Source organism: Juglans microcarpa x Juglans regia, chromosome 4S (assembly GCF_004785595.1).
Source record: "Juglans microcarpa x Juglans regia isolate MS1-56 chromosome 4S, Jm3101_v1.0, whole genome shotgun sequence".
NCBI lineage: Eukaryota > Viridiplantae > Streptophyta > Magnoliopsida > Fagales > Juglandaceae > Juglans > Juglans microcarpa x Juglans regia.
In genome coordinates this window covers 2,134,851-2,162,450 of record NC_054601.1, presented here as the reverse complement: position 1 = coordinate 2,162,450, position 27,600 = coordinate 2,134,851, and the positions used below count along the sequence as shown (strand labels likewise).

The 27,600-nt window shown below is 34.7% G+C and overlaps 4 protein-coding genes across 8 annotated transcripts; 1 reads left to right on the top strand and 3 right to left on the bottom strand.

Moving 5' to 3' along the window:
- The first annotated feature begins 3,046 nt into the window (after positions 1-3,046).
- On the top strand, positions 3,047-6,456 carry LOC121263589 (NAC domain-containing protein 92). 3 transcript variants are annotated; one of them, XM_041166560.1, is made up of 4 exons: positions 3,047-3,211; positions 3,457-3,685; positions 4,174-4,445; positions 5,647-6,456. In XM_041166560.1, the coding sequence occupies exons 1-4, from the start codon at positions 3,206-3,208 to the stop codon at positions 6,244-6,246; spliced, it is 1,107 nt and encodes a 368-aa protein (XP_041022494.1). In that variant the 5' UTR covers positions 3,047-3,205; the 3' UTR covers positions 6,247-6,456. The 3 variants fall into 3 exon arrangements, with proteins under 3 accessions (XP_041022494.1, XP_041022493.1, XP_041022495.1); XM_041166559.1 differs by having other exon boundaries at positions 3,049-3,211; positions 5,644-6,455; XM_041166561.1 differs by lacking the exon at positions 3,047-3,211 and adding an exon at positions 3,224-3,302 and having other exon boundaries at positions 5,644-6,456.
- Positions 6,457-7,194: 738 nt separating this feature from the next.
- Positions 7,195-15,736, bottom strand: LOC121263585 (coiled-coil domain-containing protein 18-like). Its single transcript, XM_041166551.1, is given in 16 exon segments — positions 7,195-7,553; positions 8,199-8,342; positions 8,478-8,539; positions 8,651-8,731; positions 10,556-10,711; positions 10,786-10,950; positions 11,183-11,245; positions 11,363-11,425; positions 11,499-11,552; positions 12,237-12,255; positions 12,258-12,292; positions 12,376-12,444; positions 13,795-13,908; positions 13,981-14,049; positions 14,336-14,463; positions 15,356-15,736. Coding segments are annotated over 15 exon segments (1,365 nt in total). The 5' UTR covers positions 15,561-15,736; the 3' UTR covers positions 7,195-7,553; positions 8,199-8,260.
- A 1,851-nt stretch (positions 15,737-17,587) lies between these two features.
- Positions 17,588-20,473, bottom strand: LOC121263583 (basic leucine zipper 9-like). 3 transcript variants are annotated; one of them, XM_041166550.1, is made up of 7 exons: positions 20,058-20,195; positions 19,476-19,624; positions 19,012-19,134; positions 18,730-18,892; positions 18,577-18,652; positions 18,162-18,287; positions 17,588-18,057 (listed from the first exon to the last, which is right to left on the bottom strand). In XM_041166550.1, exons 3-7 carry the CDS (start codon positions 19,034-19,036, stop codon positions 17,746-17,748), a joined length of 702 nt encoding a protein of 233 aa, XP_041022484.1. In that variant the 5' UTR covers positions 19,037-19,134; positions 19,476-19,624; positions 20,058-20,195; the 3' UTR covers positions 17,588-17,745. The 3 variants fall into 3 exon arrangements, with proteins under 3 accessions (XP_041022484.1, XP_041022482.1, XP_041022483.1); XM_041166548.1 differs by lacking the exon at positions 19,476-19,624 and having other exon boundaries at positions 19,012-19,132; positions 20,058-20,473; XM_041166549.1 differs by lacking the exons at positions 19,476-19,624; positions 20,058-20,195 and adding an exon at positions 19,247-19,466 and having other exon boundaries at positions 19,012-19,132.
- A 4,946-nt stretch (positions 20,474-25,419) lies between these two features.
- LOC121263582 lies at positions 25,420-27,053 on the bottom strand. Its single transcript, XM_041166547.1, has 2 exons — positions 26,818-27,053; positions 25,420-26,057 (listed from the first exon to the last, which is right to left on the bottom strand). Exons 1-2 carry the CDS (start codon positions 26,983-26,985, stop codon positions 25,536-25,538), a joined length of 690 nt encoding a protein of 229 aa, XP_041022481.1. The 5' UTR covers positions 26,986-27,053; the 3' UTR covers positions 25,420-25,535.
- Between the last annotated feature and the right edge of the window lie 547 nt (positions 27,054-27,600).

The following is a 27,600-nucleotide window of genomic DNA, read 5'->3' as shown; positions in this document are numbered from 1 at the left end:
TATACTCTGATTGGAAGTAATTAATATTAGTTGATTACAAAATTGAAACTTGTAAGACTCGGGAAAATAAGGTAAAGGAGCCGTGAAAGTACAAAAGTCCATACAAAATATGGCGCTTCCAACCTAACATCTCTCAGAAAATCTAAGCACGATTATTGCTAACTTAAATCTTTCCTTTTCAAGTGCAACTACTCTTGATTTTTTTCATGCTCAGCCTTTTGGAACAAAATTTAGTACTGATCATCTGATCTGTTTCGTTTTCTTGTATCCTTGCTCCTCCAACAACTTGAGTATTTATCTCCACAAATAAAACTTGCTTAATCATTGTGTTATGATAAAATCAAATAGGGAAAGACTTTACACTATGAGATAAAACAGCAGCCCGGCAATATTCATTTCGAAGTGCTTGACAAGTAACATGCCAAGAGAGAACTTGTGACCGATTTAGGGTTTCTCCTCGCTTCTAGAGATCAGTCTTGATCTTGACAAATACCTAGCTATCAACTACTTCGCCACGAGAGTTGACGAAATTGTTGTAAAATACTTTAAATTTCAAAAGTGAATCATCTATACCGGCAAAGATCACGATCAAAATTATATGTATTTTACGATCAATCGTGTCTAAGAAGCAATTCATCATAATAATTTTTTTTTTTTTTTGGCGTTTAGATAAACGAGTACGCAAGCTTAATTTTTTATTTTGATTATTTAACATTATGATTTCTTGATATTATGTTCAAGGACAAAGTACCCATGTGTGTCAACAGCATCAATTAGGAAGGATCATGACATCTAACAAAGAAAACAAGTATGATGTGTTGGCTCGCCTAAGGGACGATGTTAATGTTAAACGCCTTGAATAGTACTAGTATATTTAGCCCTTGAAAACCCTAATATGACTCAAATTTCAATTTTTATAAGCTTGAACCTGTTTCTCAATCAATTGCCATCTTATATATTCATGAAAAACTTCGATTGTGTAACAGTTTTTTTTTTTTTTTTTAAGTTGAAATTGGGTGACGAGCCGTGAGTAATTAGTAGTCCTATATTCAACGTAGCTACGTGCACGATGCATCGATCTAAGCAATAATATTTAAGGTTCTAGTTTTTACGAGGATCGATATATATGATACTGATCAATGGACACAGGTGTAAACCCTAGCTGCACTTTTTATGAAATTATAGCATCGGTTAGTACGGTTTGCTGATACTAGCTAATTATCTTATTAGTTTTGCATGCATGCTGCGTGCATGATGCATCTAAGCAAGGTTCGAGTTTGAGATGAGAAAGCATAGCCAATATATATACAAGGTATATAATGTTCTCCTGTCCTGTCTGATCATAACCATTTCTTCTATTAATTTTTATTAAATTATATATATATACACACTACAAGAAAAATAAACGAATTATTTGCAATGAAAATAATTATTTACTACGAAAATATACTCATTTTAACAGAAAATAGTCATTTTCGTAAAAATAACTGATGAGCGTTACAAATAAGCAGTTTTCTTATTTGAAGTACCATCATTTGTAAATACCTGCTATCACTACTAGATCATATGATGCATCTTCATAAATTCAATCAAGTTGCAGCGATATTAATGCATACTGATCCGGACCCATTTGCAATAAGATATAATTTGAAGTGTTCGTTAAGTAAACAAGAAAAGGGTATATCGATGGATGGCTCTCTCTCTCTCTCTCTCTCTCTCTCTCTCTCTCTCTATATATATATATATATATATATTGATCTAATTCAATAATTCGTTTCTAAGCCTCTCAATCTTTCCAAAATCATAACTAACCTACTTCACAAAAATCAAAAATTTCCGAAAGACTACACAATAGATGGCGTAATTTCCCGACAAATTTACGTAAAAGATTACGTAAAGTGACCCTATATGCACCCGATCGAGGACAGAATTAGTTATTTTGTATACCATGTTGCTCCATGGAGAGAAAAACTATTCTTAATTAAGTTTTGCAATTGTCACACTACATCTGGCCGTAGATCTAATATCATTCCATGTCCAAATTATATATACATACGGCCTATTAATTAATTAATAAAATCCAAAAAAAAATATGCTCTTAATTACCTGATTGGCTGAGCCACATGAGCTGGCAAAATAATTATAATTAAAACCACACACACATGATGTGTACTTAAATATGCATTCACTCTTATGTCTTGGCTAGATTGATGAGAGGATGCAAGGTAGCCAGAGTATTGCTGTATAGCTTACGATCGAAAGTATCTTAATTAATTTTTTAAGGAATAAAATGAATCTCTGAAGATGATCAAGCAAAACTTCATGTGTTTGTGTGTGTGTAATTCACATATACAAGGTAAGGCCTGAATCCGAGGAGAGTGGCCGAAGAAGATGAAGCCGCCCTCTCCCCGCGTATATATATGTTTTCCAATCTCGTGTATATGCATGTGATGATCAGTACCTTAATTGTCACACTACAAAAAACAACTTGAGTTTCAGGGACCAAAACTTATAGGGATAAACCTTTTTTCGTCCCTGCATATAGTTTTTAGCTAGGAATTACGTACGTCCCTTGGCCGGGGATTAATTAGCTTAATTTCCATTAGTTCTTGCATTTCAATGGCTCGATCCACAGTGTCCGTCGGGCTGATGATGTGGCATGCTTCGCTTCCGTTCGTAATTAAGAAAAATTCATATGTATTCATAAATTAAGTGGAAGGGCTAATCACTAGCTATGACGTACGTGGCATGCAGCATGGTCATGGCCTTTGGCCTGAATGTGAACGGTGATTTGGACAAGCATGGTCATGTACAAGACTTTTGTCTCAACAGAGGCCGCACGCGCCATGTCCAATATTGAAAAAATGCATATTATAAATTATATTAGAAATTAATCATCATTTTAATTTAAAACATCAATTTGACGTGGCCAGTACCTTGAATGAGAAGACCCATGGTAGGTGAGAGATTGACAAGCACATCCCCATTAATGTTTATCTCATTCCCTAGCTAAGCTTAGTCTCCTTAGCTTAAATTCCCAAATTTCTTGTGCATGGCGATCAGTGATCATCAGCTTCCAAGACTCTAGCATCATTATATATCTAGTATATCCCTCAAGCCACCGACACCTTTTTTGGTCCATGAATGATATGACAGACATCAAAACCTAATCGAAGAATTCTTTTCTTCTACTCTCCATATATGCATGCAAGTAAGTAACCTTTTAACTCCTAAAAGATTTCAATATTCAATGAATTCCTATCATCAAGCTGGATGAAGTATAGTACTAGTAAATCTCCAGGGTACGTCGTTGGGTTAGGATAACAAGAAAGTAGTAGAGAGCTAGCTAGCTATCGACTTTGATCTTCAAGTACTTCATATGGTTCTCTGCGGCTCTATGGTACTAGCTTTCAATTAATTAGCAATTCATTTTATGTCACTTCTTCTTTGCTACAGAAGCAAAGAAGTGATCAGAAGGGGAAGGATTCAGGCATGAAGAAGAAAGGCATGGCAGGAGATCATGATCAAAAGGAAGAAAAGACGTTGCCACCAGGGTTTCGGTTTCATCCCACAGATGAAGAGCTAATTACTTACTATCTCCTAAACAAGATATCAGATGCTAATTTTACAGGACGGGCAATTGGTGATGTTGATCTCAACAAATGCGAGCCATGGGAACTTCCAGGTACATACTTACGTATATAAATAAGTTGTAATTAACTAAAACTTTAATTTGTCTTATAAATATTGCATAAGCAGAAAAAAAAAATCCTAAAAATATTTCGCTGCAGTGTTCTCCTTAATTTGTTATATAACTAGATTATTTTGATTCTAGGGTTTTGAACAACGCTAGTAATTACTAGCTTCTACTGAAAATATGCGGGCTTTGCATTCGGGTTCTTATTAGCGTTCATTCATCCCAATAATTTAGGGTTCCTGATCACACGTGTTCCCTTGAAATATTAGATTAATAAATGATGAATACATTTTGCATTCGTATTGAATTCAATTTTCTAGTATATAGAATACTAAACTTGATCGCAAAATATGGAAAACGTTGTTATTCTTGTCATACGGATTTTATCAACAATCGGGAATAAAATCTAATATATAATTTGACTAAATTAATTCTAATTCTCTAGCTTATTTCTCTAAACTTCTTCTGCCTACTAGGGAAGGCTAAAATGGGAGAAAAAGAGTGGTATTTCTTCAGCCTTAGGGATCGGAAATACCCAACCGGTGTGAGAACAAACCGAGCAACAAATACAGGTTACTGGAAGACCACAGGGAAAGACAAGGAGATCTTCAACAGCGAAACTTCAGAGTTGATTGGGATGAAGAAGACATTGGTTTTTTATAGGGGGAGAGCTCCCAGAGGAGAGAAAACCAACTGGGTCATGCATGAATATCGCATCCACTCAAAATCTGCCTTTAGAAATACTAAGGTACGTACGTAATCAATAATATTGCAATCATCACCAGCTCCACCCCTCTTTTTTTTCGTTAAACCATGCAGCAAAGATTAGTCGAGCATGCATTATTTAGGTTGTACAGAACCGCGCGAGATCCGATATTTCAAGGAACTGAAACTCAAACCGGTATTGATACGTTCCAACTATATATATAAATGACCACTATATATATAGCTGATTTTAATTGTGGGTCTTTATTATTATCCACTTTTTGTATACATCCATGCGAACCTTACGGCTCGTCATATACACTGCAGCTTACTAGCTAATTAAAAGGACAAACTTGCAAGCTTTCCCCTTAACGAGTGGACAAGAATACATATGTTGAAGGAAAACTTACGTATATTTCACTGGAAGCACTACTTAGAAGAGATCACTTTAAAGACAAAAAGAAATTCATAAACCTCAATGAAATAAAACTTATATATATGCTCCGAGCCCCTTAATTTTGTTGCTGAAGCTGAAGGGTAAAATTGCTTCCTTAGGGATTTTTTGCAGCAGAATACACACATGATATTCGTCTCGTCATTCTATTTTTTTATGAATTTATGACTGATATGAAGATGTTGTGATATAAAAATTTCAAGCATGAATTACATGTCAAAGCTAAATATATAATGCATGCAAGTAGCAGTAGTCTTTTTCGATCATATTTGTCTGAGCACGTAAAAGCAGTCGCATGCAAAGATACGTACTCCAAGCATTAAAAAGTGCATGCAATTTAGTCTATACGCATGAAAACAGTGATAGGTGTAGAGTACGCTAAGAGGTGGGATAAACTGATGATACCTGAAAACACCAGAAAATTGGGCCAAACGAAAGTTCTTAATAAGTGAAAGAAAGGAAAACAAATTAAAGTCGGAAAATTGAAAAAATTTGTTCATTTTTTGGTAAGTTACAGAGACGCATCAACCTACAACTTGGTGCCCTCTACCCTATTCTTGTGTAAAGACCATCAAAACAAAAAAGCTGTATCGATCTCGTCCGTGAAAGAGGAGAGAAATTAAAATGCATGAAAATGCATACTGGTATTGAATTACTTTTGAGACCATCATTTCAGCTTGCATATGGATTCAGAGTAATATATATATATATATATATATATATATATATATATATATATATATATATATATAGATGCAATTAACCCGACTCTTTTTGCTGCACACAGCAGGATGAATGGGTGGTTAGCCGAGTCTTCCAGAAAAGCGCTGGCGCAAAGAAACTTCCCTCGAACCAATCAAGATTATCTGGAATACTGAATCCCTACAACCTGGAAATAGGTCCTAGTTCTGTACCGCCACCAATGATGCAGCTGGGAGATCCTTCAGGTCAGTTCCAATATTATGGAAGGAATTACGTGAGCAGTGCAGAACTAGCGGAGCTCGCGCGGGTTTTCAGAGGCGGGGGATCAACCGCCAGTGTCAACCTGCAGCCATTATTGCAACCCCACCTGAACCATCCACTTGGAGGAGGAGGAGGGTGCTTCACAATATCCGGGTTAAATTTGAATCTTGGAGGGGCTCGGACTCAACCCGCTTTCCGACCCATGCAGCCCCCAGCTGGGCCAGGGCCAGCACCACCACCTCCTCCTCCTTCTCTATCAATGAACCAACAAGATGTAATTACTTCCTCCATGATGAATAGTAGTTCTCTTGCTGCAGAGACTCCATGCTATGGTACGGATCAAATAAATCATGCAAACCCACCCGGCAATAGATTTGTGGGCGTGGATCACTGCATGGATCTAGAAAACTACTGGCCTACCTATTAAGGGGCAAAGAATTCAGGATCAACAATTTAGTCTAGCCTGCTATAAACATAAAGTAGATATTTAAGCTGCGTTGCAATAGTCGTAGTTAATTATAAGATCTGTAATGCTAGAGATAATACAAGTTTTATTATATAACTTTGGTAAATTGACGTGCATCAATCAAAAGTTCAAATAAAAAACCAACGGTTATCCGTTACCGATAATATAAAGTTTGTAAGATTTTTTAGTGAAATTTCTAATGAGTTTAGTACTTTCCTAATAATTAATTATGTTCTGGAGTAATAATATATACACAACACATTACACAATATATTGCACAACAATTTTATAAAATAAAGATGTTTTTGTAAAATGATGTTACTTTTATAAAATATTTTACAAAAATACCCTTTATTTAAAACATGGGAGTTGGCAGCTGTGATTCTTTGGTTGGATTCTGGTTTGAGATTATTTCGTTGGGGAGATAATTTCAATGCCAACCATATACGGGAAATATTTTTATCATCTTTTCTCATTTCCGATCAAATATAAAAATTAGTGATTTTTCAGAATTAGGTCCGAAAGGAAGTCAGTGGTCAGGGTAATTCAATTAGTCTTCATAGCTAATCAAGAAGTCAGAGATTGTTCAACCATGGAGAAAGGAGGGTTATTCTTTGCTTGAGGTATAAATCAGTCCCGGTTGATAAGTGTAGTGTGGAAGGTGTAACATATAATAGTAAGGTTGTCTCTGATCTCACTCACTCACTCACTCACTCATTGAAGCCGAAGGGTCGGTACTTTCGTTTCTTACTAAAAGCTTGCCCCAAAAGCAAGAAAGGTGGGGAGAGCTAGGGACAATAAAAACCGAACAGAATAACCACAGAGAATGTATTTTCATAAATGGAGGTTGTTGAATCATTATATATTGGCCCTTTTGGACATCAAAATCAAATGAAAAATTAGTTATGATAAGATGAAGAGTTTTGGTGGTTAATTAGGCAAGAGAAATATGATTCCAACAAACAAAACATAATGTGGGCCCCAGAAGAGAAGAGGGGGAACCAAAAAATATTAAGACCACCTCTTATCAACTTGAATAACACATGAGCAATATATGAACTTCGACACTTCTATGACGTCTAACTACTGAGGGATGACTCTTCTAATTAATTTTAAGAAAAACAAATTTTAAAATAAATATTAATAAACAAACATAAGTAGAGATCTTCAACATCATTAGAAGAGTTCAGTGACAAGGGCAGGATCCTCAAAGTTCACTGACAAGAACATAGTCCAAGAAGGCCCATACTAGAAGCGCAACTCCCCATCTGCAGTAAAAGGAACTTCGGCATCAAGTCACATCAAACCGACATCTCATGCAAAACTAAAGCAAGCCAATATATGCAGTAAAAGGAAAGTAGAACCATAAATCCACCATTCCTTCAATAAATGATAGTCTCCGACCCTAAATTCCCCAAATACTGTTCTATTGACAGCATTTGATCCTCTCTTATTCTTGATTGAGAAATACATACCTTCTCAATCTCAAACTGCTATTACACATAAAGATTGTCTGTTCTATAATTCTTAAAAATATTTAAAGGGTAGCTAGTCCTCTTTTTTTTTTTTCTTTTTTTTTTTTTCCTGTAGTTGAGAAGAATACCAAATAACAATCTTTTAGGAGTGTACATCCCCCCCCCCCCCCCCCCCCCCCCCAACCCAACCTTCAAACTAGAATTTTGCAACGTGCATCATAAAGTACCAAATTTGACACATTGGACTCTCCAACTACCGCTAACCGTTAAATATTTGTGCCATTGAAATGAAGAAAAAATAGATAATGACTCACAATCTTGATAATCAGATCCTAATGGAGTGTATACATTGTAATTCCTGACAATCAAATAACACTTGTCTAATTCTAACCATTAAGATGGATGCATAATATATTAAAATTATGATGAAGCGCACACCTTAGATAGTCCACAGCCCCCACCAAAAACAGACATAAAAACTGGTGAATCCTTGCTGTGCTCTACTTGTCCGGATGGACCCGTTTAGCCTTGCGACGTGCATGGTTGGTGTGAGCATTTCGAGTAGGTCTCTTAGCCTTTTTGCTGCATAGATGAGGTACATAAAATCATGTTACAAAAAGATTAACCGCTAAAGAAGGAAAGTAAAAATATATGTTTGTGAATCTTTTGATAAGAGACAGTGCAAAAATAAAAAGAATAGCTCGCAAAGGAACTGACTAGGAAATGGCAGAACCAATTCTGAAGAGGATGATGATGGGGAGTGCCAACAAAGCAGAAGCCTGTGCCATTTGGATCACCAGCAAGTCACATGGTTGGTGTCAGGTAATGCGCAACAGAATAATTAGATTTGAATAAACAGACAAAGAAGAGAATACACAACCATTACGTACCGCAAACCACTCCAACTCTTTAGTAGCAAGAGGTCTTGTCAGTTCATGCCTTTTCAGCATCTCTCGAACAGTGGTTTGCATCTTAACAAAGCATAAGAAAATAGAATAAAGGATTATTAATAAACGGCAAGTTGAACCAATATCAAATATATCTGGATACAAAACATACACACATATACTTGAGTGGGTGGGATTGGGATTAATCAAATTTTAGACTTCACTTAATTCTTCTATGGTATGTGATACAGACCATATTAACACCAAGGATCATCATGTTTAAGCGTTTCCAGATGGAAAGGGAAGGGGGAGTGAGAAAAACGAAAAAATAACCATTACAAATCCTTGGCATATTTTTTTATTGGTAAGTTACAGACACAAAGCCCAAGTGGCAGTCATGTCGTGATTATATGGATAAGGCAGCTAAGTTAGAAATTAAGACAAGAGTTACTAGAATAGAATGGAAGGCATACATGATATCTTATCCAATTAGTTTTGTTTTATTTGAATTTGTATTGTCGTTTACCTAATACCTTGTGACAGAGTTGGAGGCTGGGACAGAGTTAGGATTGTGATAGTTGGAAGTGTGACGGTGATTAATATTGTTTCACAAGTAATCAAACATTTAACTAAAAAACGAAAAAAGGGAGTAGCCCAAGTATACATGAAGTATACAAGAGGGACATGTAATTAATATTTTTTTTTATAAGTACTAATTACAAGCTACAAAAAATTTAGGATCAGTACTTTGTAATTAATATTTACAGTTCTTCTATATACAGTCGTTAGATACAACCAGCGTGCAGTCGTCCATGCCACGTCAGATTTAAAATAAATTCTTCCTCTCTCATCAGCTCGGTCTTTCTCTCATCAGCTCTCTCTCTCTCTCTCATCAACTCGGTCTTTCTCTCTCACCAGCTCCAGCAGCTCGGTATGTCCCTCTCATCAGCTCGGTCTCTCTCTTATCAAGTGTCTCCACGTCAGCCACGTTTGCACGCCATTTGCACCAGGCGTTTGCAACAAGCGTTTTTCTAATATTTATTGGATGTAGTATGACGACTTATGTGAAGGAGAAGTTGCAACAGTTTGGAACTAATTTTTTTCCTCAGAGAGAACCTTGGTAGAACATAGCTCCCTCTTCCTTCTCCTTTCTTGTTGTGGATTCATTCTATATTCTTCCTTCCTACCTCTTATCCAACCCATGTCAGCTACACAAACACCCAATCAGGTCTTGACCCATTTTTTGGGTCTTAATTAGAGCCGACTCACTAATTAGGGTTTACTATATATTTTATTAAACCCTTTTACAGCCGCTGCACTATATTCATGATTTTCATCTAAATAAAATCCTATGCATCTCCGTGGGTGTATGCACGCTACCAAATCACGTAAATCTTGTGTCGTGTGCAATTGATTCCACTTTTTTGTTACTTTTTCTCTTATCATTCCTAACAGACCTTACCCTCTATAACGTTCTCCCCCTTCTTCTCTTTTTTTTTTTTTTTGGGGGGGGGGGGGGGGGGGGGGGGGGGGGGGGGGGGGTTGGTTGTCATTTGAAATAGAACCTATTCACAGGATAAATGGGGGGCACAACAAATGGTTTAGAATTTTTTTAGAGTACTTCTTAGGCTCTAAACAAGAAAACAAACTTGAACACTTCTATAAGTGACTGCTGTTTCGACAGTTTACCATCAGCCACCAACAAAACAAAGAAATAAAAAAGGAGGAGGATTTCATAATGCTCAAGAGGCTCTATTCATGGATCCTAGCAACAGCTGCAACATATAAATCATGTCAACCTGCCACTAGATCCCTCAAAAAGCAAAAACAAATGACTGAATGCCACCACAAAGACAACCAGCACGTTAAAGGAGCATAGATATCTTAAAACATGCGACTAATTCATACCTGATTATGGTAAGTAGTTGCAGATTTCAGGAACTCCCCATAAGCACGAACCGCTTGCTTTGTATAGGGTTTCATTGCCACTCGTACTTTATCAACATGAGGTTTTGCCAATACCGCAATTTGATCAATATATGGCTTGCTGAACCTTTTAGCTTCCTGTAATTGATGAAGAATTCTTTCAGATTCATGTTAGTAGATCAGATAACCAAGGACACTAAAGCACAATGTACCTGAAAGTAAGGATCAACAAATTCTTGTGCTCGGGCAAGATGTGGAGTTATTGTAGTCTTTGATGACTCATAAACTTGAATAGATTTTTCAGTTAGTGATTGGACATGTGGTTCCACATTCGTTTTTAGCACAACCCACTGTTCCTTCATAATTGGGATCCATTTCTTCAAGTGACAGGATGGAGAATGAGAGAGTATACACACAGATTAGTCATTTCTTACAAATAAAAGCAACTTTCAAAAAGGGAGGAACCACAGAACACCAGTATTTCACTTCAAACCTTCTCAAGTAAAAAGCCAAATGACTACAACAAAATCAGGTCTTGAAATAGAAATACCAGAAGTCCCAAAACATAAAGCAGAAATCAAACGACGGATCAATGGAAAGACAGCTTACAGTTTTAATTGTTTCCATGTGAGGTGCAGCCCACTTTTCAGCTTGTGCCTTTTTCTCCAGGGCCTGGATCAAACGTCTAACAGAAGTTTAGTGGGCTGACAAACTATGAGGGAGAAATCATTGTCAAACACAGGGTGCCACATGATAAATAACCCTATAGCAACCAGGAGAAAAATATACCTTCCGAATAACCATATCCAGAGCTGGTTTGCCACGCTCATTCCAATGAATCTGCATGAAGGACTGCAAGAAGATTCGTTTTCAGCTCTAATGTCAACAATCCCAGTTGTGCACAACACAATTTTACTAAGTTTACCTGACAATGGATGAAATGTACAGCAAGCCAAGGTGGAAGCCACGCACCATGAACCTGGCACAACTAGTGTTAGCTTTGCCATCCAATTCCAGTTTTAAATCATTTTCCTTTTGTGGCTATACCAAATATCAGAGAAGACAACATATGTAAAAAGGCAAGATCTCATGCATCGATGAGTTTCTTGAGATGTCATCTAGAATTACATTATGTCACTCATGGACCATTGCCTACATCCTTAAACCACATACACCACAACATCTTAATGGCAATGGAACCATTCAGAAGCTTTAAACTCTCATTCATAATTATAAGTAGAATCTTCTGGCAATGAAGTCCACCATATGTTCTAGTTGTGTATTTTTCATGACTAACCAAATGTTTAATGCACATGCAATCCCTAGTTTCACATTCTCACATATATGGTCAGTTCAACCCACAGGGGTTGTAGATTTTTTAGATTAAGGACTCCTTTACCATCTGTTGAAATAAATACATAATGAAACAACTATGAGCAAGTAGTAATATGTCAAATTTTGGGATTTTTCAAAGTTTCTATCTCAGAGATATTTTAATAGATTCAGTTCATCCCTCTAAACCATAGAGAGAAGATAGTATTTAAAAATAAAATTAATGTTTGGACAGACTCGGGTACAAAAGTGACAAGTATGCCCTAAATCTTTCCAAGCCCATAGTACATGTAGCCTATAGATACAGAACATGAAAAACTAGTCATTTTACCTCCTTTAACTCTTTAGCTTTGAAGTGACCGCCGACTTTGCCTTGATCATTTCTTCCTAAAAAAGTTTAAAAAAAAAAAATACATAAGAACCATCATGTAGAATCTGGCATAGTATGAGTTACAGAACTAAATAGGTACCTCAGCAACTTTAAGAGCCTGTTCAATTATACGAATTTTGGTCTTCTGTTCTTCATTAATCTTTTGGAGCTGTTAAAAGAAGACAGTGTCTCAGATCAGTCTACCATTCTCTTGTGATAATATCAAGCTCATTTCACATCAAATGATTAAAAAAGTAAAACAGGAATTAAAAAGATATATGACATGAATCTGATACATATTCACTGAGAGTATAGAAACTCAAAATTAAAATCACGCAGAAAAAAAGACAAACAAATTCAAGCAGAAGGAACCTCTTAAATTTGCTAAACTGCAATACCAGCCGATAAAAGAGAGACTCCTGAATTATAAGTTATAATCATGCATAAAGCACAGGTTCACGTAAAAGGAACCTCTCAAATTTGCCTAACTTCAATACAAACCGATAAGACAGAGACTCCCAACCATAATAAAATCTTTACCAAGCGTTCTTAAGAGATCTGATGCAAGATAATTTTGAACTAGCTCAAGTCGAGGGAAGAATAAAGGGAGGACATTGTGAAGACAATCTCGTTGTGGGATGTTCGGGTAGAGGATTAGTTTTATGGAAACAAGGGATTGGGATTGGGATTGGGGAGGTGTGTCCAATTCGGGCTTGGTGTATTTTGGGTAGGTTTCGTGGGATTTTTGGGTCAGTAGGGGCTCTCTTGTATGGGCTAGGTGTTTTCCTGTATACGTTCAGTGTACTTGGTAACTCCTATTGATTTATATATATATATAATATTTTTACTTATATAAAAAAAAAAAAAGAAAAAAAAAAAAGAAAAAAAAAAGAAAGATAATTTTGAACTTATGTGGTGCCAAGGTCTTTCAACCACGTAAAATAGTAAAAAAATAAAATTACTGAGTATATAGGAGGTAAAAAGTCAAATGAACAAAATAAACTCTTTGAGCATTCTGAATAAAAGTACAAGTATGTTCTTCAAAGATCAAATCAGAGAGGAACCAATAAAATTTTTTAACAGGAAGAGGAAAAGCAGCATTTCTTCAAGTATCAGGAGTGTCTAATAGAAAGAACAGTTTCAACAAGATTAGAAAAAGAACTATTCTCCTCAACATTATCAAGTCCTTTACACCCTCCAATAAAAAGTTGACACATAGTTGTTTTTATTGGAGAATTGAAACAACACATCCATATTGAACCAAATTCTTTAAAACATTTTAAAAAAAATAAAGACACTGACCTGTTAATTATTTATTGGAGTGTGTAAAACTAAGTTTTACACCACATTCTAACAACAGGTGCTCTCTACTAGTAAATGGAATGCACGCATTCAACAAGCAAAACTTTAAAAAGAAACCGTATCTTGTAATGTTGTATGCCATAACAAAACATATTTCAACGAGACACAGCCATAAGTTATACTTTCCAAACAAAATCTAGCAGGATAAGTAACTCACATTCTCTAGATTCAAACTCAAATCGCTTACTTTCCTCTCAGGTTCATTTACCCGGGCTTCCAAGGCTGCCTTCTCCTTATTTTGAGTTTCTAGTTCAGCTTTAAGTTTCTCAACCTGTATAGAAATAGAGAGATAATAAAGCCTATGCTTTTAACATCGTAAATTGTTTGCTTGCTGATATCTAACCTGCTTCTCCAATTCACCAGCACGCGTATGAGCCTTACCAACCTGCTCCGCATCTAAAGTCCCCTTTTTCTGAAATTATAGAGGACACCCTATGAATGTCCCTTAAATTTACAGTGTGACTTCATAATGCATAAGAATGATGATATCCAAAACTGTAGTCAACAATGTGCACCTATGTAGTAACAAGCTAAGCACATCTAGCAGCCTCCGAGTATAGAACAATAGTAGCTACTAATTTCATTAAAATTAGAGTTATTGGAATATAATAAGGAAGGATATACTTTACTTGTAATTTTAAAGAAATTAGTAATTATTGTCAGTTAATGGTCATGCAGAGGTTTATGCTAGTCCTCACCTTGAGTGATGCAATCTCACTCTGCAAGGAAGCAATGTAATCTGACTTCTCTTGAATGATCTTTTCCTTCTCCACTATAACATCTTCCTTTGCTTTCAATTCTTTGGATTTCTCATCAATTTGGGACTCTTCAATAACAGACAGAGAAAGGGCATCAGAAAACAAAGGCAACACAAAATCAAGTTCAGTTTGTCAAATTTTCCTCTCATAAACACTGGTCATTCTCATTTTTAATATGATTTTTATGATACTCAACAACACTCTCAATTAAGCCTTAGTACACATAAATGGCATCCACTATGGATTGTACTACACCTCACGCCCACACCTTGACAACAAAATAGAAAACTTTCAATATAGAAAACAAAGAATTTCAATATTATCTAGATGAGTCTGTCGCATATTCAATAGGCCTAGAGAAACAAGACTAATTTTCACGATTCATTTTAAACTGTGACTTACTGTCCCTTAACAGTTGTTTCTACTACTCAGCTGAATATGATCCTAGCCAGTCTCTCAGCAGTTGTACTACTGTTCCATTATGATCCGTTTTGATGCACAGTAAGGTAACAAAATATGAAGAAACTATAATTTAACTACTGGTTAAGGGAAAAATCCATAAAGCCGAAAATTCCAAGTTTTTTAAGATTAGTTTCTAGAGAACCAGACGCAGCATTATGATTTTCTTTCCGTCATAGCTATAGTAACACATCAATCAAACGAACCAACATTTATGAAATCAATCCTAAACTCTTCGTTGACCGAAAACATTTTCCCCTGAAATTTAGCGGTCCAAGATAAACTAAGCAATTTTCACTCAACTTCACGGGTCCCACTGCATTAAAATCAACATTCAAATAGAATCTATGCAAAGAAAAAAAAAAATGCATACTTAGTAAAACAACCTATATTTCTATTCTCTGCCTCAGTCATCTCCGCAACCAAACACGACGCAAGAAATTTCAAGGAAAAACCTAAAAAAAGTGCTAAAGACCGAAAATAAAGAGTAAAGAAACTGACCAAGGTTCTGGATCTTGGATTCGAGCTGTTCGATCTTCAGACCGGACGAATCATCAGAGCCGGGGGATCGAATGGATTGAACCTTCTCATCTTTATTTTTTGGAGTTAGAACTATCCCATCTTCGTTGCGTGGAACTTGAGCCCTAACATGGGTGAGAATTAGAGCTAGAAAGATTGATAAAATCACGAGCTTTGAGGCCGACATGGCATGCAATCACAGCCAACAAAACTCAAGAGTCTCAGACACCGAAAAACACACACAAAGAGAGTGAGAGAGAGAGATCTTCTGAGTTCTGAGTTTCGTTGTTTCACTTTCACCTCTCGTTGAAACTTAATACGTGTGAAAATATTATCATGGCCGGCGTAGAACAATGGACCCTTTTTTGTACCTATTTTCAGCTCCTCGATTTCCTATAATTTTTTTTTTTTTTTTTTCAAAACTCTTTACCTAAAGTACATAAATTCCAATAAATTATTAATCAGTCATCGAAATATGAAGGATTTAAAGTTTTTATCTCATACAATTATATAATGTCGTGTTATTAAAATTTATATATATATATATTAAGTTTTAATGATATAATATTATTCTATAGAAGTATCACGTGTTTAGTATTTAAATTATTTAATAACTATTTTAAACTCTAAATTATTTATTTATATAAATATAATTATTCTTATATAAATAATGAAAATTATTTAAGAACAACAAATTATTAAAAAAAAAAAAAATCCTTATTTTCTATCACAAACGGAGTGGATGGACCGTGGACTTTCTCGGACGGACGATGCTACGCTACACCTGACTCGTTTTAGATATTTTTTTTATGGCATTTTTTTTCTAATTGGTTGAGGCGTGCAATTTTTTGTTACGTGGCAAATAGCCTGTGGAAGACGGATATTAAACGCGGTTTGGTAGGACTGAAACGCTGAATAGCCGCGAAATAAGCCTAAGGAAAATGAATTACATATAATATTTTTCACAATATTTTATATAATTATATTTTAAATGATAAGTATTTTTATAAAATATCTTATAAAAATAATATTATTTTATAATATTATTATATAATATATTGTACAATATATTATGTGTATTTCATTAGATCTATAGAACATATGTTTAGAAAAAAAAAATTAAGATGTATTTTATTTCACATCAACGTCCCTTAAAATTCTGGCTCTGAGTGACCACCTTATTCATTTAAAATATATTTAAATTGAGAGTCGAAAATGAAACAACGGATAAGGATGAAAGTCTTGGAGCCATTGTCATAATACATTAATGCTGAACATAAAAGACCTTCACCAATAATTTCGGTTTTTTAAGAGTACTCATAATTTCATTTGTTGTAAAAGGATGAAATTTGAAATCCGATTCGTATTAATTTTGAACCTATATATGCCATTTATTTATTGAAAAAATAATTAAAATATCTAACTCGTCAAGGAAGAGGAGCTTTATGGTTGACGGAAAGTTCTGTACGTGATCTGTATATTCTTAACTTTTTATGAATGTTTGAACTTTCAACACGTTGATCCACTTAATTTGTGAGAATATTCTAACTCGTTCACATAACGTTTACAAGTTTGGATTTCGTAACCACGCACTTCCTCTGTTGCTAACTTTCTACCTCCAATGGCATCATCGAGGTAGAACTAGTACTTCACCCTACTCTCGTTATTAACGAGTTATAATAATTATAAAATAGATATAGTGTATTATATAAGATTATTTTTATAAAATATCTTTATTACTGTAATACTTTTGTATAAACAATAAATTTAAATATATAAATAAATAAAATAAGGTTCCTTTTGAATTGAGAAGTAATTTCAACTTATTTTATCTCATCGTTACAAATTTTTTAAATTTTTACAAAAAAAATAATAATTCAAAATTTTCAAATCTTAAAACAATATTAATATTTAAAAATAATATTTTATTCAATTCATTTAAAATCATCTCATCTTTCAATCTAAACAGGATTGACACGACGGTCAGTCACACTGTCCTGTTCTAAATTGGTTGTTTCTGAAGTAAACCAACGTTAGGTACGGATTTTGACCAGATTTGGCCAAAACCATATGGGACTATTAATTATATTTAAGTGGGAATAATATAATTTGGTTTGATCTGGTCACAGAAGTTGAAAATTGTCATTTTTGTTTTCTCAAGCTAGCCTGACCAAATCATTTGAAATATTTGAAAACATCCGAAGTCCAAATAGATGCAAACTAAACACCATGCTATAATACATTAATCAGTCTTCAACATAAAACTACATATATAATTAAAGACTGGCCAACTTTTGCCAAAATAAAACATGCGATCATATGGATGGCCAGGATCTCCACTATTTCTGGCATTAACAAATTAATAAAGAAAATTAAAATAGCACGTTTGCATGACCTTCATTAATTACAACATCACTCATGATTCCAGTCTTAAGGTTGCCATTAGTAATATTGGTGTGTCCAAGTCCAAAGGCTGAATTCTGCCCGGAAACAGCCATTCCATTTCCAGCAAATGAGGTTTCATCTCCATAAACAGTGATGGTTGGGGAGACATTCGGAACGCGGCGTAGATTGTGGGTATTAAGTGGCAGTGGTGTACCTAAATGACTTTGAAGAAGCTGATATAAACTGAAACTGCTGGCTGTTAACGACCCACGAGTGACCATATCTTCAGCTAATTTCACCTGAAATCACATAAATTTTATTATTTATTGGCTTTTTCTGTTTTATGTTGCTGATCTTTATCCATACAAAACCCTCTTGAGTAGTAAAGCTGCTGCTACAATACCTTGGCTCTCAAAGCTTCTACATCCGATTTCAGGACTCGATTATTTGTATCAGCAACATGATACTGTCGATTAGCATCTGTGAACTGCTTGCATAAAGAAGTATTTTCTCCTTTCAGTTTATCAACCTGAGAAAAAACCATAAATTAAACAACAAAATTTAAACTGCTAAAGGAGCATTCAACCACATTCGACTCCATGGTTGGTAGATTCCCCAATTTTCCTCTTTTTCTCTCCTCCTAGTTGTTCAAGATGAGTAAGAACCATGAGTTTTAGATAAAAATTAAAAGTTGAATCTGATTTTTCGGGTTTGGATTAACCGTACTGAGAACCATGAGGTTTTTTTTTTTTTTTTTTTTTTTTTTGCAATTGACGAATCAAATAACAAAAACTAACCCACGACACAAGATATATAACCTGAAGCTCGAGATCTTGGAGCTGCAATTGTTTTTTTTCTCTTGATCGCCTGGCAGACTCCCGATTGGAATTCATCCTGGCCACAAAAACATAGTTAGGATCATGAACAACCCAGAACCAACTTGTGGAATTACTATAGAACATCACACGTACCTTTTCACGCGTTTTAATTTAGCCACGTCTGTGCTCTGCTCACACTGACCAGCTTCTAAGTCGACATCATCATCCGAAGGTTCATGCGAGGAACCAGTACTGGTAGCTACTCTTGCTTGAGCATCCCTGCCTTCTGGTTTGTTAGCTGACATTGGACTGCTAACTGACATGTTTCCCCAATTTAAGTGTTAAAACGAAAAGCATAAATTGGAAAGGAGATTAAAGATTAAACAAGGATAACATGAAACACGCATATGTATATGCGTGGCTCCTTGATCATACCGCATATTGATGACTGAGATTCCATGGTTGCTGAAATGCTGGATTGCTTGAAAGTGAGATTTGGAGAACCAACAAGGGTTTCAGTCAGTCCACTGCAACCTGAAAATAAATTCCTTATGTCCTGCACTTACAAACAGGAACCTGGGTTAGATCGTTGCATACTATAAGCCGGTAAACAGTGAATCTTGTGCTTGTAAATGAACCAATAGGGCAAAATAATGAGCATGAGATGTACATCAATGCACACTTGCAAGATTAAATTCAACTTGTAGTCTATGCTATTCTTTATCTTAAATTTTGTAAACTCAGATATATAGTTAGAGCTACAGCAGCTAGGGTGATTGAAAATGAGAAAAAGTAATGTTATACCCTGTATTCTCATCATATTTTCATCTAAGCATGTAAGATGTAACATATTTATCGTCATTGTAAAGTATCATCTAATGATAAATATGTCACATCTTACACATTAGAATGGGAGTAGGATGTAAGTGCTCTATAGAATTTTCCAATTGAAAAACATTTTTCATGTCAGAATGCTGCATGCTTATAAGGCAGAAAGCGATGGCCAAATTGACAGAAATGGACGACTCCTCTTTAACGATGGCTTTGCCTGTTGCTCCACCAACCATGCATAAACAAATAAACAAACAATAAATTAAAGCTACTTTTCAGCACTACCAAAATATTAATAGAACTAATTCTTCATATTGATAAAATATATATATATATATATAAAGTAGTATATGTAATTCATTACGTTACAGGCATATATATGGAACTACTTTTTGTTCTTTAGAATAATATAGAATTTCATTCTATTGTATCAATTGTGACGGTCCGACGGACATGCATTAATTATAAAAAATTAATATTTAGAAATCCAACCATAAACTTCAATATTCACACGGGTGTTACACCAGTGTGCTGTAGTTATGGTTTTTCTTTAGGAACTGATCATTCACATGCCCGTCTGTGAGCCCACAAAACATAGCGACGGAGAGAGAGAGAGAGAGAGAGAGAGAGAGAGAGAGAGAGAGAGTAACCCGACTATTGACATCGCAGCTGGAAAGACTACCGGAGGCGGAGATCAGAAGATCACCGAGAAAGACATTGGGTTCATCGGCAGCTCCGTCAAGCACATGACTCCAATTAGTCTCTCCGGTTATTTCATACTGATCGTCTAGGTCTCCGTTCCGGCCGGTATCGATCAACTCGGGATAACTTATCATCCTCATCAACTCCTCGACTTTGAGACTCGACTGATCCGATGCGCTCCGCTTCATGTCACCGTCCCTAAAAATCGACGCGATTTGAGAACGAGTTCGGGAACACAACGAGACGTGGTCTGCCAATTGGTTCAGCCACTGCTGAGAGAGAGAAAGAGAGAAGGGAGGGGGAGAGAGTTACGGTATGGGTATAGAAATATATAGAAGAGGAAGAGGAATAGAGAGACGGAGAGAGATAGAGAGATGAGGCTGCGAAAGCAAAGTACGGAGTGAGTGAGAGAAAAAGGTTAAGGAGTGGACGGCACATGAAGTTGAAGTTATGACGTCATTGACGTGCAACGAAAATGTCATTCCTTGGTCCTCAACAAAAACATCCCATGTATTTTGTTTCATGATATTTATCAAATATTCAATATTAATAATAAATACTTTGTTATCCATTTTATATATTGACTTGTCTAATTAGGGGTAAATGGCATGACTTTAAATATTTTCAAATCATTAATCTGATGCCGACGGACGCCACTGTCCAAAGAAAAGCGACAACTCTTTGGTTTGATCTCTTTTATAAAAATATTTTTTTAAAGTCTTTAATAGTATGTCCGTATAAATAATACATCTTTTACTATAATAACGTGACAAGATTTAATTTATAATAAAAATATAAAAATTAGATTTTTTATTAATCAAATTCTGTCATACTAACTGCATAAAAGTTATGTTGTCTCTACCAAGTTATGAATATAAAGTACTTTTTTTGGGTCATTAAAAAAAAAATCATTAATTATCTCATTAGAAATTATAACAGTTGATTCTTTTGTCTAGAAGTTACAACTTTGGCCTTACAAATTTCCTACAAACATTACAAGAAAAACAAACAATTATAACGAATTATTTACGATAATAACGATTATTTGAAATAAAAATAGACTTATTTTAATAAAAAATAATTATTTTTGTTAAAAATAATTAGTCAAAAATAAATAATTTTTTTATAGTGAACTAGAATCTATAGATCCATAAATACCTATATAATATATATATATACACACAATTACGGGCGTGTAATCTTTATTTATTCTCCCCAATCATTTCAAGATTTTTCTTGTTATCATCTACTTTTCTTTTACACTTATGGTTTTTCATGTACTTTCCCTTGAACTCAATCCTTTTGGCATTTTCTTTTACTGTACTTGATCTTTGGTGGCTCTAGCACCACCCTTTTCTTTATCGAGGTCCCGAAATCACCTTAGATGTAATTTGCAATCCTTTTGGCACTTTCCTATTATATTATGCATAAACAATATAATTTATATTATGCATAAAATAATTTATGTTATTTATGTTATAAAAAATATGAAGAGGATGTTCAATTATAGTTCGGTCCCCTAAAAAATAATTATATACATATATAGAACTATAATTTGTTTCAATAATGGTCAATATAAGCAGATATATAAGAGGGCGAAAAAAAAAAACCGTCTATAATATAAAATTATCTTATTTTATCTTATCTTATCTCACTATCTAAATTTTATCTAAAAAGTTTCACTGGTGCATCAAACTTACGTATACGCAACAAGCATTAATATTAGAGAAATATAAAATACGACATAGCTAGAATATGCAACGTCGTCCTTTATCCGGATCGGAAGTGATCTCATGCATGAAGAAAGAAAATCTCGTTTCGTTTTGCTCCGGCTTTAAAAAAGCTTTCATGGCCATTTTAAAAATCAAAAAAATAAAAGGCAAAGCAAAACCAACCAGTGGAGTAAAGGCAAAACTTTTGGAGCATGGCCGAATACTTTTTAGGCTCAAAAGGAAAGAAAGCGCATGCATTGAAGAGAGCCTGCTTTTTGCCATTTCCCAAAAGCAAAGGCATTTACGAAGATAGCCGGCTAGCTTATGCAGCAAGGAATTGCGTGAAATAATTAACACTTATTTTTCATTTTTATAGTTAATTATTACGATAATTAATGCATTTTTTTTTATAAAAAAATCTTAATTTAAATATTTTAATTTTGAATAATTACTTTCAAAACAGTTAAAAAATTTATTTGTGTATCATGCATGTATCTATATATATAGAAAAATGTTAACTGTATTTAATAAAAACTTATAAAATACTTATTTATCCACGTGTCAGTTATTAATATGTTGAAAATCATAAAATTTAAATTTTAAAATTTGAATTTTAAAAGAAAACTAATAAAATGAGTCTTGTAAGTAAAAATATAAATAAAATTATAAGTACATATAACACTACTCATAAATATATATATATATATATAATCAATGTTAATATTAGTTGATTTGGTAATTTAAAGCACCAACCAGCTCACCTCTAAATAAAGTCGGTACAGGTGCTTAAAAGCTAATTTGGAACTCTCACTTTCTAAAAGCATTCAGCTTTGCATATTTGGCTTAAAAGCTAATTTGGAACTCTCACTTTCTAAAAGCATTCAGCTTTGCATATTTGTTTTTACACAACTTTTTTACTAAAGGATGCATATATGATACCTGACTTTATATGGTCATGAATTACCCAGGTCCCACGATACAGCTGCCACCATCAAAAGAGTGTACCATTCTATTAATTAACGATAAAACATCGATCATGTATAGGTAATAATATATATAATAATTACAAAAATTTACTATATATATATATATAGACCATACTGATGGTTGACCAATTATAATTGCATTGTAAAGACATTTTGTACTAGAGTTTATAGTGATTTTAACAATTTTCTTCATCATACAAGAGAAGGAAGCTAATCCATCCGATGGTTATGTTGTGGCGCATGAACAACGCTTCATCACCCTTTTTTTTTTTTGCACACTATGATCGATATATTATATATATATATATAGTAATCATGATAGTTACAAATCTCAAATAAACAAACTCCGCATAAGAATTTTGTAAAAAAATGGATCCCAAAGAATATTTTTTTATAATTTTTAAATATGAAATTTACTTTTTTATAAAAATTTGTACGTTTATCTATTTCATATTAAAAAAATCTATTTATTCTCCTAATTCTTATTATTTCATGATGTGATATTAGAGGATAAGTTTACAAATAAAATATTATAAATAATTTTAAATTATTTAATATTAAATCATGAGATAATGAAAAGATAATATAAATTGAAATGATGAGTAGAATTACTTTTTTAAATTTATATATACCATTTGTCTTCTTTCATTGTGAGATCGAAATCCAGAGGAGTTCGGCCCATTCATTTTATCGTTAAGTCCAGTACCATCCGAATCCGGAATAAGCCTCATTCTTTCCTGATGAGAAAAGCCCATTAATTCTTAGCCATCTGCCCACCACCAGCAAGTTTCACAACGTCCAATTCTGGTCCCACATGCATTCTGATCTCGTACCAAACGACGATGATCTGCGAGACTGCAGTTGAGTCCCGTCCCAAAGCTATACTCTTACCAGACAAAATTCGTTCTATTTTAGTACGCAGTACTCAGGCCTTCGTTGTGTTGAGGTGTTGAGTCATATTAACGGATTGTATTCGTGTCGTGTCAAGATATTTATATTATATTATATAGATTAATCCTAATTCGATCTGTTAAGTTTATCGTGTAAAAATTTAAAAATCTTAACACGATCCATTAATATAATGGGTCGTATCGTGTCAATCCGTTTTGACTCGTTTATATAAATGGGTTGAACATATATGAAATTAATTTGTTTAACCTAGTTAAGTTTAGTATAATTTTATATAAATATTAAAATCATAATATCTATAAAAAAAATATAAACTAACTACAACTCTAAAATTACAATCTAAACAATAAAAATATCAAAATTAAAATCTCAACAATTTTATTTTTAGATATAAAGGTATAATTGTAACTTTAACTTTCTTAACGGGTTAAAACGGGTTGACCCGTTATCAACCCGTTAAGCAATTATGTCTTAATGGGTCAACTCGTTTTGACCCAAACCCGTTAAGACTAAATCTTAATCCGTTTTTATCATATTGTGTTCGTATTGAATTAACGGATATCACATATTTCCACTCCTAGTGTAGACCCATCAAAGAACTCGACAGCTAACGAACGGCAAACCGCGGATCGATCTGACCAGAAAGAAAAAACAAAGGATCGCAATTAACTACTACTGTTGCCTGCTGCACGTAAACATATGCCCACCAAGTTGGCATCAACGGATGAAAGTGATCGTGTTCTGAAGTATCAAAACTGCCGCTGCGTCACGCACAATTGGATCATCTCAAACGTTAAGGAATCGGCCTATAATATTGATTGGGTGTACGGATCAAACACTTCATCATGGTTATCAGTACAAGTAGGCCAGTATTAATTGGTTAGGTTCCGTCCATGCACTGACTTCAAACTATGAATATCATATGTGCATGTTTGGTGATCAAATTAAGTTATATCGTGCATGCATGCAGTGTATTAAACCTCACAATTGGCCGCATGATCAAGAGTCGCCACATAGATCTAAATTCATCAAGTTGCCTACGACGGGAGTTGGAACTTGGAAGCGCTTGGATGAAGGATATATCCTGAAGAGGATAAGGCATCGTAGTGAATTATGACGTTGCAGGATATGTTTTCTTTTTTCTTTTTAACTAAAAGTGATTATCTAATTGTATATATAATAATAAATAAGAAACAACAAGTACTTACTGATTAGATGAATAATGTTAGACACAAGTTCTAAATGTAAAAATTTTATATAAGTTTTTTGTAAAAATATAGACCATATCAAGACAAAATTAAATTTTCATACTTTTTCATGGTATGGTCCACTTTTTTAATTATAAAGGATTTGGGTAAAGTTTGTGAATTTGAGGGCTTGTATATATCTTTTTCTGTTGAGATTATAAGTTTGGTCCCACGTATTTTTGTTTGACTGGCTACTTTTTAAACGATCACGACGTATTTTTAGTGCATCGCCAAAAAAATATATGATTCTATTGTGGTGACATGTTTTCTAAACTAACCTTTATTGCATGGCAAATCAAAGCATTTTTTGTACGTAAATCAGAGCAATTATCCCTTCTCTAATTGAAGAGCTAGCCATGCACGAAATTAATGATCTATATGATCTAGTCGCGAAAAGTTATCACGCACTAAAATGTAACTGTAATAAGTGAACATTATAAGGAGGAGAGAGGAAAATTAAAAGCAAGATCATCAAAAAGCATATCTCTACAGGCAAAGGTTGTCCTCAGGCAGGGAAAATCATGGACATACACGTACAAATTATAATATCCATGATATCTTCTCTCATTTTATCAAACAGAGTCATCGTTATCATATTTTCGCTTTCCACTTCCAAGCACAAAGTCGAGGTTGTAAAGCACTGGCACCATGGTTACATAACACAAGAAGACTAGTACAGGGCCAAATACCCAAAGCAGGAGAGGGAGTCCTATATAGAAGAGCCTGTTTCCCACACTGTTGAGCATGAAGCCCTTCTCCAAGAGTTCGGACACGTACTCTGGGGTCACTATGGAGGTGGGGCCCTGTGGAGTGTTGATGAGAATGTTCACTTGGTTTATGAACCTAATGGAGAGAGAGTGGCAGAAGAATGAGAAGAGAAAAACTGTTAGGAGTGTCACATATTTCAAAGCCACCATGAATTCTCCGTGGGCCCCATAAACAGTGTCGTTGAGCGGTTTCTTCACGCTGTATGTGCTGCTTATCACGGCTGCCAGGCCACAGCAGAGGAGAACTGACGTTGTGGCCATTAGGGTTGAGCCCATGATTGTGTTCCTGAGCGATTGCACTGCCAGGATGTTCTTTTTGTCATTGTCCTGTGTAAAAATTTAACAGTTGCATCAGAATGGCAGAAGTTTTGTGTCACCGTATGATGTTGTATTTTTCCATCGATCATCTAATTTAATATAGATGTCACTGCAGTTGGAAGTTTACAATCTATTGCATCGTAAGAAAAAATGCTTATTCGTGATCGAATATTTGCGAAAATGAGCCATGATCGATTACACCACGAAAAAAAAGGGTAGCCGTCCACCTTTTGATCACCCAATGACAGGCCTGCATGTTCCCCGCCTACATCATGTTATTGTTCGCCATGATTGCAAAATCCCATGAACTTTTCAAAGTGGGAATGGTTCATGGGATAGATCATCACTAAAGATGTGAGGATATATACTGACCAATTTGATCTGAGTGGTGATCATGTTGTCTTGTTTACATTGCATTCTTCCTTCCATAATCCAACACTCTTAGGTATAACTGTTTAAAAGATCACCCTAAAGATCAGAATATTAATTGCTACTTCCTTATTTGCTTATAATGATCTGCACTACTAATTTTATAACAAAGATGTTTCACGGTCGAGTTTCATAGGGAAAAGGAATGCAACACACATGCATATGGGATAGCTTTAAGATGCTAATTAATTAAGGGCCTGATTATCTGTCCACTACTGTACTTACCCACAAAGCTCGAGTCTTTGATGATCATCTCTCAAAGCTCGAGTCTTTGATCATCATCTCTGATCAGTGTTTGCAACAAGTTAACAAAAACTAAGATAACTGTATATATATATACCTTCATAATGGCGGAAACCCAAAAACGACGTCCGGTAGCATTTGTTCCGATGATGGTCGTGAGTGGTTGTTTGCGAACCTTATGCCATAACCAGGCATGATAAGCAATCGTTAAAAAAAACCCTAGCGGTATCAGTACCACATCCAGATAACATTTTCTCCATTCCATTTCTCTTGTTTTTTCTATCTTCGGCCTTCCAATACTACTTTATTCACGATTTCATCTTCTTTAATTGCGTCTCGTCATCTATAAATACATGTTCAAAAACAATGTATGTGGTCATGTTTAAATGCGTGATTCAATTGGCAAGCAAAGTAACGAAAACTCCCTACTTTATCACTAAATTACAGTCATGACCTCATTACGTGTGACTTTTGTTCTTGTCCCCTCTGCCATCTTTTCTGTTTCGCTTTTCCAATTTACTCTCTATATTTCCTTTTCCTGTGCTATTTATAAGGGACGTTATGGCAGAAAAATGAACTTATTTAAAGCTAGCGTCTGAAACTCTGCTGAATGACGTACAAATCATTGGCCACATATAATCTGCTTCATGTAATCGTGTTTCATTACTATCAGATCATAACTATATACGAAATTCTCATGAAAGAGTAGTAAATTTACTACAATATTAAGTGTCCTGACTCCTGTCGGAAAACACATTACTTTCTATGCTGCCATTACTTTTCCTTGAAAATGTTGGATGAGATTTCCGTAAAAGAAAAACGATCGAGTATATTTTTACAATTCCATTGATAACTTCGCTATTATATATTAACATGAGTG